This window comes from Lissotriton helveticus, chromosome 9, assembly GCF_964261635.1.
Source record: "Lissotriton helveticus chromosome 9, aLisHel1.1, whole genome shotgun sequence".
NCBI lineage: Eukaryota > Metazoa > Chordata > Amphibia > Caudata > Salamandridae > Lissotriton > Lissotriton helveticus.
Window position 1 is genome coordinate 567,216,159 of NC_136070.1, and position 17,367 is coordinate 567,233,525.

The following is a 17,367-nucleotide window of genomic DNA, read 5'->3' on the forward strand; positions in this document are numbered from 1 at the left end:
ATGTCAGGTTTAAATCCTGATATGCGAAGCCATGCCTGGCGCCTTAACATGACGCTAGTGTTAATTGCCCTAGCCGCTGTATCAGCCACATCAAGTGCACACTTGATTGCGGCGTTTGAGATGAGCTTTCCCTCTTGTATGAGCATTTCGGCTGCTTCCTTAAACTCATCAGGTAGGTGTTGAAGGAGCTGTTCTAGGGTGTCGTAATGCACCCTATCGTATTGTGCCAATAGTGCCTGTGTGTTTGATATACGCCAGATATTGGCAGCCTGCGCAGCCACCCTTTTGCCCGATGCCTCAAGCACTTTCGACTCCTTGTCTGGGGGAGGAGCTTCACCCGTTGTTTGGGAGTTTGCCCTCTTGCGGGCATTGGCGACCACAAATGAATCCAGAGGCAACTGTCCCCAAATATATGCAGGGTCCCCAGGTGCTGGCCTGTATTTTTTTTCGATACGTGGGTTCACCACTCTCGCCCTGGTAGGTTCTTTAAAGATCTCAGGGGTATGCTTAAGGACACCTTTCAGCATAGAATGTGTCTTAACTGTTCTTTCTGAGACAGAGAAAGTGTCGAACAAAAAATCTTCCTCCACCGGGTCAGCATGCATGTCCACATCATGATTTGCAGCTGCCCTCTCTATCAAAGCATTAAATGCTGCTGAATCCTCAGTTGGTGATGTACGTGCACCAAAACCCTGTGGGTCCTGTACCACCTGATGTCCTCCCTGGTCACCAGTGTCGTCATATGAGTCCTGGTGACCATCAGGGTCGTTGGCATCTGGGAAATTGTACTGGTCATATTGGTTATCATACTCTCCCCCTGACTGGTTGGGGGAAGGTGATGGACTCCTCCTTGGTGGTGGCTGAATAGGTTCAACAAGGGCAGGAATGTCCTGTGCCGCCCTCTTCTTCTTTAGTGGAATGACATAGGATTGCAATGGTTGGGAAGTGATTTTTCTTTTATAGAGGGTCAATTTCCCTGTTACGGCATCGATGTAATGCTCAGATTGGTCTTCTGAGGTATTCTTCGGCACCGATTCGGGTGCAAACGCCTTTGGTGCCACCTTAGGTGGCAGAGTGTAGAGAAGCTTGGTAGAAGTCTTCGCAGGCGTGTCCACCGGTTTCGGAGCCGACGGCGTGGGAGCTGTTGACGTCAAAGTCTTCTCCCGAATACGTTTGAGGGAGTCGGTGACCTGTTTTGTGAACGAGGCGGAGGGTTTGGTACCAGACGCCCGATGTTAGTCAGCGTCGGAGGCGCTCGGTGTTGACGGTGTGCCGCCGACGAATCTTCAGCCCCAACGGCTCCCGGCTCCGTCGCAGGCTTATGCGCCGACGCCGTTGCTGCAGACCCGGCTTCCGTGTGCCGATGCGTTGTGCCTCCGGCCTTCGGATCGTGGCTCTTAGTCGACTTCGCTTCGACCGTGCGTTTACTTGTGGGCGCCGCAGCTTTGTCTGAAGGCGAGTCAACAGCCTTAGTGGAACGTGCCGGAGCGACCGTGCTCGAGGCGTGATGGACAACCTTCTTAGAGGACGGCTCCTTGGCCACCTTCTGCTGCGCTGTCGACTCGACAGTTCTCTTCGACTTCGGAGGGCGACGGAGTCGATGAGGGAGCAGGCTTGGTTATTTTTGTTGCGACGTCGGCCATTTTAGGGTTAGTCGATTCCGAAGGTTTCGGTTTCGTTTTTGGCGGGACGTCGGCCATCTTTGGTGTAGTCGATTCCGATGGTTTCGATACGTGCAATGGCGGCTCCGCTGGAGTGTCCGTGGCCGGGCCAGAAGGCGGGGCCGGGGATAGCGGTGCAGGGTCGTGGGTAAGGCCGAGTGGCAATCCCGTGACCTGAGCCTGAGCCATGTAACTTTCGGGGCATAGCTCTTCCTCCGAGCTATCTTCCGCGGCCCCATAAACTTCTTCGTCGTCCCCTACCTCCTCGACGTATTCAAGGTCTTGGCCCTGTCCTTCGACGTGTTCCTCGGGATCGGCCTGGACCTCCGTCGACGGGGGTGAAATCTGAAGATGATGGCTTTGGCCGTCGAATATGTCGTCGGGAGCCGGAGCCGCTCGCTGGGCCTCAAGGCGCACCGCGCGCCGAAGCTTGAGCGTTTTCTTGGACCTGAACTTCGAGCAGGCCATGCAGTTGTCTTCGTTGTGGTCCGGCGAGAGGCATTTATTACAGACTGGATGCACGTCGATATGTGGATATTTGGATCCACAGACGGGGCAGAACTTGAACGGACTCCGCTCCATGCTAAGTCCGTCGGGGTCTTGCTGCGACGAGAGGGCCTCGATGTTGGAAGAGTCACTCGACTCCACAGAATTCCGGCTCAAAGAACTGGATGATGCTCGAGACCGCACACAAACAATACCGACGCAGGTAACGAAGGCCTTTTGGCCTTAAGAAGAGAGTTTTACGATTCCGACACGGAGACGTCGAAATCACATCCAAACCCAATGGCGGAAAAAAACAATCTGGGGATGGAGTCGATGCCCATGCGCACTGTAGTCCAGAGGAGGAGCCACCTATCTCGTGATACTTCGAAGACTCTTCCAGGACAACAATGTGCAATCATCCGGACCCAACACTAGGCGGCGATCTATGCACTAGATATGAATTTAGCAGCCCACATGCCTCGAACAATGGATGCCCAATGGTAGAACTCCACAAGACTCTACAACATCCAACAATTTCTAGAGACTTTGTACAATCCACATAACGTTAGGAACTACACAGCCCTTCTTGTGATTATTCATTGGGAGATATCAAATGTCCTAGCAAATCTAAAAGCACTTCTTTGAAAAAAAACAAATTGAATCACTTCAACCACAACACTGAATAGCAGAAGTGTGCTCATCATGTGATACAGAAGTCTATGCCGCAAACATATTCTCTTCTTTCACACAAGAATATACAACACATCACTTGAGAGAATCAAACTTAATTTCTAGTGAACATTATACAATACACACAACACTCAAGCACCAAAGTAACCAGAGATCCAGCACATTCACACACAAAAACCTGAGCAAGTACAATGGATAGAAATAAAAGTTAAGAGTTTATTGAAAATAAGAGCATAACATCACCATGGAATGGAAGAGAAGTGCCTCAAAGAGGCAAAATTAGACAAGGGGAGCGGATTGGAAACGCATATAAAAGGAGTTTCTTTCGTTTCACATTAAGCATGTTTTAAAAAATTATCAGTACACACGAGCCACAATACCAAAAATGCAAACAAGGACATGGAGGCAACGGTAGACATTAGAACACGCAATGGAGTCAATGGGCCAGGGGCTGCTTATCCAGCATTCAGAAGAAAAAGAGGCCTGCTAAAGCCAATCCTTCAATATGCTAGTAGGAGGCACGGCTGCAAGGACAGAAATGCATATAAAAAAAAGAGGGGGTGGAGTTTGGCAAAGGGTAGGCAAATGTGGTCCTAGGACTGTGCTTGCACAATACGGCAAAATATAAAGTCTGTATTGTATTTTACACAACATAGACAGATGAGATGACTTTGAAATGGCTAGCTTTTCCAAAAATTCGGTGAGGTTTTTCAAGTTTGAGATTAGGGAAGACCATGGTTTAGTCTTGTAGCTAGCTTTACAGTCTCCCTTTAAAAACATAGCCTTCCCATTAATCACTCTATATTTCAAATCCAGTCATGCGGGGGGACTAGGCCTACTCTATGTCTGTACACGTGCCATCTAAAGAAAAGATGCCCAAGCTCATAGGATGCAGGTTACGTTTGATGTGAATACTACAGGCAAGACTCCACATTTGCACTACACTGGCTTATATTTGGCTAAGCTGTGGAGCCAGAAAAAGGCCAGAACACCAAATCTGGCTAGAACAAAGTCATACATAGATTATTAACCTGTGTGCTCTCTTGGATGGAGCAATCTGATGAGATAAAGCTCCTGTGGAATGTCAACACTGGCTCGTTCTTAATTATAAATTTCACCAGTCGGGGTTTCCATTTTACCTCGACCTTTACACAATTTTGGAAGTAATTCTTATACCAAAGCCATTAACTACTTTAGGCAGAATAAGGAGTCTCCAATTTGGCTGAGACAGAGTCCTTTGCTTCTCAAGAAGCATGTTTCTACTGTGCAAGACTGAACATCAAAGGTTTGACCAGATGTCAATCAAACACATCCTTTAATATGCCCTTCAGTCAGAAAGGGAAAGTTCTCAGTTTATCTAGTCAACATTGTCAGGGCAGCAGGGTTAAATGAAGGGCCCTGCCATCTTTTCTTTCTCTCCCTGCAGCCGTTTCAGAGGGAAAGAGGGAAGGGTTGGAGGGTTAAGGTAGGAGTATTTCACAAGATCACGCTCCCACGAGAAGGTGCAGCTATCGCTACACAGGGCATGCACTGCGCCTATGTCCCAGGGCGCTTGGTAGCATCAGACGCCCACGGCCAGACAAGGGTAGTCGGATCATGCTTGGCAAGAAGGGCGAATGGAGCTAAATCACAGGAGGAGAGTTGGCAACAGGGACGAGGGAGGAAGCAGAGGGCATAGAGCGATGGCAGGTACAGTCCCCATCTTTTGCTCTGCTGCAGCGGAAGCTTCTAGAACTTTACTTCGCAGTCATCATCTGTACAAACTCTGCAAGAAACACAGAAACATTTTAAAAAAGGTCCCCAAACAAACAGCATTACTACATCTAGCACATTGGTCTCATTTATTGCTACAAAATGCAAACTGATCCCCAGATTCAAAAGGGTGGGGTAGAAGGAAATGGGTCAGCTCTTCTCAAGAAATCCATGGCTTTAACTACATTCATCCCTCAAAATTGATGTTCTTTTTAAGCGCTCAACATAGAGTTCACATTGAAGGGCAAGATGAGCATGTTGACAAGTCAGTAACACCTAAATAAGCTAAAATGTGCACACTAAAGACAAACAGGCCTAAACCTAGACTTAAAATAAAGTGCATATGCGCACACACTGTTCTGTAGATAAATAGACCTCGGCTCAGACTGAAGGAGAACAAGCAACAAAGGAGAAACAGACCTAATAAAAGAGTGAAGGAGACCCATCTGGAATACAAACTGACCTAAGCTAGGAATTGTAATTATTTAGGCTTAGATGTAGAGAGAAAAGCAGTTGAAAGAGACTTCAATGGAAGGAGCATCCATAACTACATATTTGAGCGAGCAAAAGCTTGTTCCGAATCATTCATTTCCCAAGGGAGGACACATCCTTTGGACCCCTGAAGTAGACAACATTACATGTAGCCATTGTGAGTTAATGGGGTATATTATATAGTGTGGTGTGGTTGTGCAACCTCACTGTATAATACTCTTACCAACCAAATTTCGGGGCCATAGGTTTTGTCTTTACATCCTCAGTCCAACCCTGGATTGCTATGGCGCTGAGTAGCAAGGCTTACCGAGAGGAACACGTGTAAGCATTTAAACAGCACCAAAACAACTGAAGAAGAAATGGACGACACTCAAGAAATCCAACACCAATTTATAAGAATAGACTATTTGTACATATGAATTGAGTCACTAGAACAAAAAAATCCACTGGAAAGTTCCAGAGAAAGAATTTGGAATCAATGATTTAAAGCAATTTCACTCAACCGCGAACACGCCTTGGCAATGTCAACGAATTGGATACTTAGAAACTTTAAGGAAAACTTAGAGAAGTGTCACTGTAGTTGGTTAGAAGTTCTTGGGGCGAAAATACCCCAGCAGGGAGCTAGCCAAGTGGACCAGCAGGGTCCACCACGGCAGTTATCTTCACAGAAGAAGTCCTTCAGCAGTTCTAGGCATTATCGGTGTTACAATGGATTCCTATGGAATGGTCCTGATGCAAGGGATAAAGGACGCAAAGTTTCTCTAAGGATGCTGTGGATGTGACGTGGTCGTCAGGGGCCTTCCTGCAGGGATTCCTGTGAAGATAGTGAAGGAGTCCAGTTTGCAGGGTCGATGGCCCATGAAGTCCTCTCCAGCTGTTTGACGTCCAGTCGTCCGCTGTCGCAGACCAATCCATCCCGAGTCGATAACTCTCATTAGGAGGGTCCCATCAACTCTCCAACAGCACTCCTGGGTTGTGCACTGCAATGGTGGTAGTGGCATGAAGATTTTATATTACTAACTTGCCACAGCAGGCTTCTTCAGATGCTGTGTCCCTGTGCTGTGAACAGGAGGCCAGTCGGCTGGCACTTAGAGTCTTTTATTGACAGGGCTCTGGAGACAGCATTTCCCTGAGCAGGATGTGGCAGGCACAATCCTTCTCTTTGTTAACCACCAGGTGCAGTAGTCAACGGTATAGCCTCTCTTTGTTGGTCCCTATGTGCAGAAGGGTAGTCCTAAGTCGATCAAGATCTGTTCTTGGTGCCGGGGATGCCCTATTTACGTTTGCAAAGTGCCCTCAGGGCAGAGGCGCTTAGTAGCCAACGGGCTACTAGGCTCCCTCTTACCTGGTGACCACTTCCTGTGGGGTGTGGCATCTGGCTCTCTCAGGATGCACCATTCTGCCCACTTCCAAGATGGTGAGACCACTCTCTCAGTGGTCAGTCCTCTCTAGCCCACTCCTGGGTTGTGGCTATATCAGGGCTGCATGCCCCCGGGGAAAGCAGTTTGACAACTGGTTTTCTTTCCCCTTTGTGCTCCCAGTGCTAGCCTATGTACCTCAACAATGGTGCAGCCCACCCCCTGGCATTCCACATCTGCCCTTCAAAGGCGGCTTCACCTTTGAAGCCTGCTTTTTGGGGCGAACTTCTAAATGGCTTACTGCAGGAGGGATGGGACACCTCCATAGCCTGCAATTCCTCATGGTCTCCTTCCTCAAGAGTCGTTGGCATGTCTCCCCAGGAGGGAAGAATGCAGTCTCATGGCACAGGCTCCATGTGTGCCAGGACAGGAGCTTTAAAGACAACAAAGTGGCAGCTTTACAAAAGTTGCAAATAGCAACAAGTTACATCAATTTTGACTTGAGATACAAGTCGTGGTTAATGTAACAAGTTGTTTGATACCTTGGAGTGCTCATTTTGGTTGCACCGTTCAAGAGTTAGCACAGCTGAAGGGTCAGCGTGTAATCCTGTACTCACCAATTGGGTGGCCAAGCCTTTCCACAGTAAAACAATTGTTTGCATGTTTCACTGCCAGGACATGTAAAGTACATGTCCTGCCTGTCATATGTTGCACCCTGCCTTTAGGGCTCAGTAGGCCTGCCAGAGTGGTGACTTACACATGTGTCCAGGGGAAATGGTGGCTTTGCCATTTCTTTCAATAGCAAAATCGGGCTGACAGTGCATGATTACTTTACCAGTCTACAGTGGCAGACTGGGGGACTAGTTTTACTTGGGGGACCTCCAGGGGGAAGCAACCAGTGATGCAAGCCCTAGGTACCCCTCTAACGTACATGTACTGGGTACCATTTACTAAGGACTAAAAGGTAGGTTAGCCATTTCCAATGGTGCATAGCAGATTCGACATACACTTTAGGGTCAGAACCCTGGCACGGAGGTCTGGTTAGCAGACCTAAGTGCACAGAGTTGAAAAACCAGCGGTATCAGTCAAAAAACATGGGGCAACTAAAAAAAAAAAGAGGCATTTTCTTACAGCCATTATACCAGACATGCAACTTCCTCCAGCCACAGCCGTTCACAAACCAGGTTATACTAAGGTATTATGAACTATGGTCGAAAAACACTAAAAAGCCCTCTTAATGTTTTCAAAGAGACTGCGGAAGAGATGAGCTATCGACAGGATCCACCACTTTCAGGCAGGCACCATGCTGAAAATACACAACTATAATTCACCACACGTAACTCAGGGCCACTTCAGAAGGCAGGAAAAAAATTAATGACAATGGGGTCCTATTGTTTGGATGCTGCACAAGATTCTTCTATGACTGGGGAGCACACAACGGAAATGGTTTTGAAGGGAGGGTTAGCTTGCCCATCTAAGTCACACTCTCTACTGGGCTAGGATGAAGGTAGTATGGGGATTAGATCCTTAGTACTATAAGGAGGACAACAACCAGAGCATGGAAGGCGTGGACACCTAACCTTACGGAAGGTGGTGGCAAGGCTTGTGAGGCTTAAAGAGGAGATAGGCTGGGAACAGTAGTCTTCGAGAAGGAAAGTCAATATACCCGTCAGTCAATTTCAGATACGGCTGTTCGGTCCCTCTTTTCTCCTTCTTGCAGGTTCTTGTCTGTGGAAACAAGGTTCAGGGGTGCCCCTGAATACTAGATCTAGGGGTGATACAGGTAGGTAAAAAGGTTGGGACCAATGGGTCCCTTACCTGGGGTGAGTACACCTATTATGCCACCCTCCAGTGGGAGGGGGGCATACGCCTGTCCCTGGTTGTCTGAGTCTCCACCCCCCCAATCTTCAAGATGGCGTGGACAGAGTTGTTCTTCACCTCACCCCCCCCCCCCCCCAACCTGAGGGGTGGAGTTGGCAGGAGTGGGCACACCTCTCCCTCACTTTTTCCCCCGCTGGTTTTCCCACCCAAAGTGGGGTTCAGAACCAGTGGGGAACAGTTGCTGAAAGCAGCAAGTGGCCTAGGGAAGCTCACAAAGGTGGCAAGCCTTTGATGCTTCCCCTTTGTGAACCCTGCCCATCCTGGGGGAGGAGGCGTGGCACCTTGTCCCAGGATGTGCATTGTTTCAGGCCCCGGAGAGCAGCAGGCTCTCGACCCAGGGGTCCAGAAACAGGTCTGGTGGTGGCAGCTGAAAGCAGTCACTCAGCATGGACACTAGTGGTAGGTCTTTTTTCAGGGGGCATCTCTAAGATGCCCACTGTGTGCATTTTTCATTAAAACCCACACTGGCATCAGTGTGGGTTTGATGTGCGGAGAAGTTGGATACCAAACTTCTCAGTGTTCAGTATAGCCATTATGGTGCTGCAGAGTTCGTAATGACGAACTCCCAGCACCATATACTCTTAATGGCAGCACTGCACTTACAATGTCTAAGAATGGAGTTTGACACTGTAGGGGTACAGGGCTCATGCACTGGGACCCTCTCCACTGGTACAGTGCGCCACGACAAGCAGCCTGTAAAGGCAGTGTGTGAGTGTAATGATACCAGGACTCTAAGGGTGGCACAATATGTGCTGCAGCCCTTAGTGGTCTTCCCTACTCACAGTGCCCTGGGTACCTGTGGTACCATTTACCAGGTGGCCAGAGATGCCAATTGGATTTTGGTTTCAATGCAGATTTAGGGAAAGAACATAGGACCTGGGCACCTGATTGGCGAGAGCCCAGGGCACACTCAGTCAAAGCAGTTCAGCAAAAAGGGGGGGTAGGGGGTACCATACAGAAAGAAGGCACTTTCTCACAGGTAATCACTATTCCTTATAAAGGAAACTCAATTTCATTTAGCGATTCCTAGTGTAAATTGACCTAGCTCCTGAATATTAATAAGGTAGGTCGCAATTTAAAACTCATTAGGAATAAACATCATGACATGGACAGAGGCCTGCTGAGGTCAGCAGAACACCATGTTTGTGATTGCTTTTAAATAAAGCAGCCTTAAAGGAAAACAGGATGTGTTTAAAAAGAAAACTTGTTTAAATGTAGTTTAAGAAGATGCGGTGGGCCCATGGACCTCCACCTTCACTGTAATTTTTTTTTACATTCACAAATGGAAACGTGTCCCAAGGGGACTGAGCCCTTCCCACTTGCGAATGCATTCCCACTACACTTCGGTGGTCGGTAAATTATTAATGTTTTGCAACAGGAATTCAGTCGCAAAACATTAATACATACCATTTGGAAGGGATGCCCCTCCCAAATAAAGCAGTATTTGGTCACAAACCAAAATTGAGATTTGGTAACATGCTACCAAATTGCAGTTTGGGTTTGATACATACCAATTATGCTTTTTTACAGTCACAAACAGGGTGATTCTGTGAATCAGTTTGTTTGCGACTGGAAAAAAGCTCGATACATTTGGCCCCTAGTGTGCTGCTTGAGGCCAACCACTAGAGAGAAAGCTGTATTCTGGACAATTGTAATTAAACATCTATCAAGAAAATCCTCAAATAATGAGTAGTACAAAAAAAATTAAACAGACTGCACAAAATAGATTAATTTTGACAATGCATTCTGCCAAAAGCTGTAAATTAGAGGAGCCTGACAGTTGGCGGTGGTTGGGAAGAAGGTGGGACTTGACCAAAATATTTCAGCTGCAAAATCCTTGGACAAAATATTTCAGCTGCAAAATCCTTGGACAACGTTCTTTTGGAGAATCTTTATATGGTCCTGCAACGAGATGGGGAGTCTAGCAGTTCCTTCGAGGTCCACCAGCTTTGACTGCAACCATAGCCAAGTGTTAGTACACTTGAACAGGCAGGTAAGTCTTCTGTTCTTGGGACTTCTTTTCGTAGACTCTGCCAACCATACCAGAAGCATTATGTGAATGCTACCCATCCAACAGGACCTAGCATGTCCCACATCATGTACAGGTTTTACTAGCAGCTCTCACTGCAACTTAATGGAGCATTTACTTCCACCGTTTGTACGCCAGTCTATCTGCTACACCTTCAAGTTTTTACTTACATTCTTGCTGCCCAAGTCACTTTGACTTGGGCTACATTCCAATGTTTCTGCATGTGGTAGCTTCATGCCATTGTGCCAAATTTATATTAACTGCAATGAGTTTGGTACCGTTTCCCCAGTCGTAGCAGTATTCCGTACTTCAGTGGAAGCCAGAAAGGCATATTGCATTCCCACAGTGCCTTCAGCTTGTTGTCCTTAATTTCCTGGTTTCTTAGTCCGACACTATTTTTTCCCCCAAGGAAAAACAGCGTTGACTTCCAACATTACTTAATCTCACACAGTTGTGAGAAAGTAAGGTTCTGTTGCACTTTTTGCCTTTCTTTTCCTGCAACTTTGAATGTAGAGGGACCCAGTGCCTGCTGTACAGGTTCCCAGTACCAGTGTCCTTTCCCTAAAACTGATCCACAAGAGGCCCTTCAGGTCCCCTATAAGTCCCTCGTAAAAGGTACATGGGCACCTAGGGTATTGAGACTGAAAATGGTCTCCTTGGAACCCCTCTCCTAGACCATGCAGACTACACTGCAGCATGCCTGGCGCAGACAAAACAACAAAGTCGACATGGCACACTACCGGTGTGCCATGCCAACTAGCACTGCCCAAGACATAGGTACAGCTCAGAACACGCTTGGCTGAGGTCACTCGCCTTACGGGAGCGGTAATCATTTCTCTTGCTTGCCCCTTGATTTATTCTTCCCACCGTGAGCACACTTGACTGTGAATCCGGACGCCTCTCCCGCCCGGTTCGAATTACCTTGCAACCGTAATTCCTTCTCTGCCTGCCCCCGGATTAATTCTCCTCCATGCTGGGTAGCGCCACTCCACCACCCAGGTCAAGCCTGCATCCTGAATTCCATTGAACTCCCCCAGGATCCATCAACTATCTCATTTCCTTGCCAGAGTGCATTCAGTGTATTCGGTTGCCAGATTCTCACAACCTTCACCCCTGCTGTTTGGATCATTGCAGCATTATCCTTTCAGCATTATTCGTGATTTAGTAACCATTGTCCTGAAGATGACCTGATATTGAACAGGTCGAAACGCTGTTGACTACGCAGCGCAATTTGCGGCTTCCATGGGGTCAATTAGCTGTCTAAATCATAATACTTGACTTATGTTGATCTGCCTTGTATCATTGACCTCATAACTACATGATTTTACTGTTTTTCCACTGTTCACGCTGTTTTATCACCTTTGTGCCACTGTGCTGTTCACCAACACTAGCCTGGCATTGGGAACAGGAGGACTGTGAAAACCCTTAATAAATACATATTCAAAATCTCTAAGAATCGCATCCTGTCATTCGGACCCGCTAACAGTCCCAAAGACTGGAACTGTAAGTTGCGTACTAAACTGTTTAACCGCATAATTATTTTCCTCCATAGGATAACATTGAACTGTTCAGAAAGTGTCGACTTTTAAAACTGAAAAGTATTTTTATTTTAAAAAGTACATACCTTACTGCGAAGATATTGGTTTTTAGGTACAAACAAAGCTATTTTTTCTAAAATTGGTGTGGATCTCTTTTGAGTCGTGTGTCCATTATTGGTCAATGTGCAAGAATGAATATGCTACTTACCAGTATGCATCTGTTCTTGGCATGTATGGCTGCTAACATTCATATCTATTGCATAGATCGCCGCCTAGTATTGGGTCTGGATGATTGCACATTGTTGTCCTGGAAGAGTCTTCGAAGTATCACGAGATAGGTGGCTCCTCCCCTGGACTACAGTGCGCATGGGCATCGACTCCATCCCCAGATTGTTTTTAGCAATTGTGGCAGAGATGGAGTGAAATAGTGTAAATGATGTCCATGCTAATGATTGAATGCATGAAAATGTCTGCAGCTGCTACGGGCATCGGGGAGGAGGGCGGGCGATATGAATGTTAGCAGCCCTACATGCCAAGAACAGATGCATACTGGTAAGTAGCATATTCAGTTTGAGGCATGTGGGCTGCTAAATTCATATCTATTGCATAGAATACATAGCAGTCCCTCAATTAACGGCGGCCGCCCGTGCCAGCTGCAGAAGTCTGAAAAAGAGTTTTGAGAACAGCCTGTCAAACAGCTGCTTGCTGTTTTGAGTGCACATCTACACAGTAATGCTTGGTAAACGTGTGTGGTGTAGACCATGTGGCTGCTCTACAAATGTCCTCCAAAGGAATGTTCCCTAGGAAAGCCATAGAGGCTCCCAACTTGCGTGTGGAGTGTGCCCTTGGGGGGATCGTTAAAGTAAGTTTAGCTTTTTGATAACAGATCTGAATACATTTAACGATCCACCTGGCTATTCCTGCTTTGGAAATAGGGTTGCCTTTGTGCTGGGCTGAGAAGGCAACAAAAAGTTGCTGTGTCTTTCTAAATTGTTGTGTTCTGTCAATGTAGTACATCAATGCCCTTTTTACGTCTAATGTATGGAGCATTCTTTCTGCTACAGTCTGTGGGTTCTGAAAGAATGCGGGCAGTTAAATAGTTTGATTGACATGAAACTGTGACACCACCTTTGGAAGGAACTTGGGGTTAGTGCGGAGCACTACCCTGTTTGAATGAATCTGTATAAAAGGCTCTTGGATTGTGAGCGCCTGCAGCTCACTAACACGCCTGAGAGATGCAATAGCAATGAGAAAAGCCACTTTCCTTGGTAAGAACTGAATCTCACAGGAATGTAGAGGCTCAAAAGGTGGGCCCATCAGTCTAGTGAGAACCACATTGAGGTTCCACACAGGAGCTGGTGGTGTTCTGGGAGGAATGACTCGCTTCAGTCCCTCCAGGAAGGCTTTAATGGCAGGCACCCTGAAAACAGAGAGATGCTGCCTGTTCTGGAGATAAGCCGCTATGGCTGATAAGTGTATCCGAATGGAAGCGTAAGCTAGATTGCATTTGTAAAGATGTAACAAATAGCAGATGATGTTAGGAATGGACGCATCTAGCGGGTTAATGTGATGTGTTGTACAGTAAATTACAAACCGCTTCCACTTTGCAGCATAGCAAGCTCTTGTAGTGGGCTTCCTGGCCTCCCTGATAATGTCCATGCATTCAGGAGGCAGGTTGAGGTAGCCAAACTCTAAGACCTCAGGAGCCAGATCGCCAGATTGAGCTGTTGCGGATCCGGATGCTGAATGTCGCCATGGTTCTGCGTCAAGAGCCTGGGTGTGAGATGCAGCTTTTGATGCGGTACCACGGAAAGTTCTAGAAACGTGGTGTACCATGGTTGGCGTGCCCACGTTGGAGCAACCAGGATGAGGGTCATCGAGTGTTGCTTTAGTTTTTTTGCCACCAGCGGTATGAGAGGTGCTGGGGGAAAAGCGTACGCAAATCTGCTTGACCAGTTCATCCATATCGCATTGCCCTGCGACTGTGGGTGAGGGAACCTGGCGGAAAAGTTATAGCATTTTGCGTTTTCCCTTGTGGCAAACAGGTCGATCTCTGGATGACCCCACTGCTGGAAGTACGGGCGGAGTACTGATAGATGTATTTCCCACTCGTGCATTTGATGGCTGTACCTGCTGAGCAGATCCGCCATCTGATTGTCCTTGCCCGGGAGGTGTTCCGCCATGAGGAAGATGTTCCTCTGAATGGCCCACTTCCACATGCTCTGAGCCAGATGAGACAGCTGTGGAGAGTGCGTACCTCCGTTTCTGGATGTAGTACATGGCTGTCATGTTGTCCGTCCGGATCAACACGACTTTGTTGCACAGAGAGAGGCGTCCGTCGTCATGATGACTTGCGGCACAGGCTCCTGGAACGGTCGGCCCTTGCAAAGGTTGTGTGGAGTCCACCAATGCAGAGAGTTGTATGCCCGACCGGTCACCAACACTAGGTCTGTCAGTTGTCCTTGAGCCTGTTTCCACTGATTCGCCAAGCATTCTTGGAGCGGACGCATATGCAACCGTGCGTGCGGGACAATGGAGATGCAGGAGGCCATCATGCCTATGAACTGCATGAACACTCTCGCCGGTAGGGAGTGTTGTGGTCTGAACCGTCGGATGAGCGACTGAATGTTGTCGATCCTCACCGAGTTTGGCTGCGCCATAGCAGTGAGGGTATTGATAGTCGCGCCCAGATATTGCCGCACATGGGCCGGCTGAAGGTGCGACTTGGGGTAGTTCAGCGAGAACCCCAGACTGTGAAGGAGGTGAATGGTGTGGGACATGTCCGCGGCGCACTGCTGTTCCGACTTTGCTTGAACGAGCCAGTCGTCTAGGTAAGGGTAGACATGTATGTTCTGTCTCCTGAGGTGCGCCGCCACTGTCGCCAGACACTTGGTGAACACTCTGGGGGCAGTGGTCACTCCGAAGGGTAGGACTTTGAACTGATAATGCCTATTTTGTATCGTGAACCTGAGGTACTTTCTGTGGGAGGGGTGGAGTGGTATGTGAAAATAAGCATCCTTGAGGTCCAAGGTTGCTAGGAAGTCCCCTTGGTTCAACAGTGGGAGAATTTGCTGCAGTGTTAGCATATGAAAATGTTCTGAGAGGATATACAGGTTGAGGGGGCGTAGATCCAGAATGGGTCTGAGGGATCCGTCCTTTTTTGGGATGAGGAAGTATAGGGAATAAACTCCTGTTCCTTCCTCCTCCACTGGTACAAGCTCTATTGCGCCTTTTTGCAACATCACAAGAACCTCTTGCTGCAATAAGTGCAAGTGCTCTGCTGACATAGGACGTTGTCTTGGGGGTATGTTGGGTGGAGTGGACGTCAACTCCAAACAATAACCGTACTGGATAAGTTTCCTCACCCACCTGTCTGTGGTGATGGTCGTCCAGACTGGCAGGAACTGCTGGAGTCTCCCCCCCGACAGGTGTTGGATGGTCGGGGGGCAGTGACAGAGTCACTGTTTGTTGGTGGCAGAGGAACGGTAGTTGTTGTTGCCCCTGCCTCTACCCTTGGCACTGTTTCCTCTGTAACCCCCTCTACCCTGCTTGGGGTACGAGGATTGTGCGCCACCTCTAGTGAATTGCGTCTGCTGTGGCAAGTGTCCTCTGTTAACACCACGGGCACCTGAGCGACGAAAAGTGCTCCCTCTGAATTGCTGAGACTGAAGCGCCCCCATAGATTTAGCTGTCTCATTGTCTTTTTTGATTTTCTCGAGGGTGGTGTCAACGTCTGGGCCAAACAGTCTGTCGGGATTAACGGGCTGGTTGAGTATTGTTGTTTGTATGTCAGGCTTGAACCCTGAGATGCGAAGCCATGCTTGACGCCTCAACATCACGCTAGTGTTAATCGCTCTAGCTGCTGTATCTGCAACGTCAAGCGCACACTTGATTGCAGCGTTTGAAATAAGCTTGCCCTCTTGTATTAGCATCTCAGCTGCCTCCTTAAACTCATCCGGAAGGTGTTGTAGGAGCTGCTCTAGGGTGTCGTAATGCGCCCTATCATATCGTGCCAAGAGGGCCTGTGTGTTCGAGATGCGCCAGATATTGGCTGCCTGTGCAGCCACCCTTTTCCCCGATGCCTCCAGCACTTTTGACTCTTTGTCTGGGGGAGGAGCTTCACCCGTTGACTGTGAGTTCGCCCTCTTGCGGGCATTGGCGACCACCAAAGAGTCCAGAGGCAGCTGGCCCCGTATGTATGCTGGGTACCCAGGTGCCGGTCTGTATTTTTTTTCTATTCGTGGGTTGACCACCCGTGCCCTAGTGGGTTCCTTTAAGAAGTCAGCGGCATGCTTTAGGACCCCTTTTAGCATTGGAAGTGTTTTCACAGTCTTTTCTGCGGCAGAGAAAGTGTCAAACAGAAAGTCTTCCTCCACAGGGTCGGCATGCATGTCCACTTTATGATTAGCAGCCGCCCGTTCAATTAAGGCATTAAATGCCGCTGAGTCTTCAGTTGGGGATGTCCGTACACCATAAACCTGCGGGTCCTGTACCACTTGTTGGTCCCCCTGGTCACCAGTGTCCACCCATGAGTCCCGCTGCTCATCAGGGTCATTGTTATCTGGGAAGTTGTACTGTTCATCCTGGTCAGCTTCATCTCCCCCTGAAGCATATGGTGAAGGCGTTGGGCTTCTCCTTGGTTGTGGATGAAGAGGTTCAACAAGGGCAGGAAAGTCCTGTGCCGGTTTCTTCTTCTTCAAAGGTATCACATACGATTCCAAGGGCTGGGAAGTAATTTTTCGCTTATAGAGCGTCAATTTTCCCGTGTCGGCGTCGATATACTGCTCAGATTGCTCTTCTGACGCTTGTTGTCGACCCAAACGTTCACTTAGCAACGATAGTTCCGAAGCATTAGTGTTCTTTGGCACCGATCAGGGTGTAAAAGCCTTTGGTGCCACCTTGGGCGGCAGAGTGTAGAGGATCGGCGTTGAAGTCTTCCTCGGTGGCTCTACTAATTTAGTAACCGACGGCTTGTGAGTTGTCGATGGCAAACTCTTCTCCCGAATTCTCGAGGGAGTCGGTGACTTGTTTAGTGAATGAAGCGGAGGGTTTAGTCGACCCGACCGATGACCTCTGTCCGTTACCATGTGAGGACCCCAGCGTCGACGAAGTGTCCGTGCGTGTCGGAGACTCAGACGCATCCTTGACCCCAATGGTCCTCCCAGCCGTAGGCGCCGAGGCGGTCTGCTTTGGACCGGCAGTCTTGTGTCTTTGGGCAGGGCCTCCGGACGTCAGGTCAGGGCCCTTTGTCGACTGCGATTCAACCGGGCATTCGCCTGTTGGCGCCGTAGTTGTATTTGTTGGTGGGTCGACAGTGTTCCTGGGCTTCGATTGAGCCACCGTGCTCGACACGTGCTTGACGACCTTCTTCGAGCTTGGCTCCGTGGCCACCGTACGTAGCGGAGCAGGCTCGACAGCCTTCTTCGGCTTCGGAGCCACTGAAGTCGACGGCGTTGATGACGTCGCAGGAGTCTTCAGTT

General features: G+C 48.4%; 1 protein-coding gene across 2 annotated transcripts in view; it reads right to left on the minus strand.

Moving 5' to 3' along the window:
• Positions 1-3,033: 3,033 nt before the first annotated feature.
• The window catches only part of LOC144781580 (calmodulin-1-like), a 59,811-nt gene continuing 45,477 nt past the window's right edge, over positions 3,034-17,367 (minus strand). For both annotated transcript variants that reach the window (XM_078660494.1, XM_078660495.1), the window contains one exon: positions 3,034-4,602. In XM_078660494.1, the coding sequence (XP_078516620.1) occupies positions 4,574-4,602 (29 nt within the window). In that variant the 3' untranslated portion in view covers positions 3,034-4,573. The remainder of the gene's footprint in view (positions 4,603-17,367) is intronic.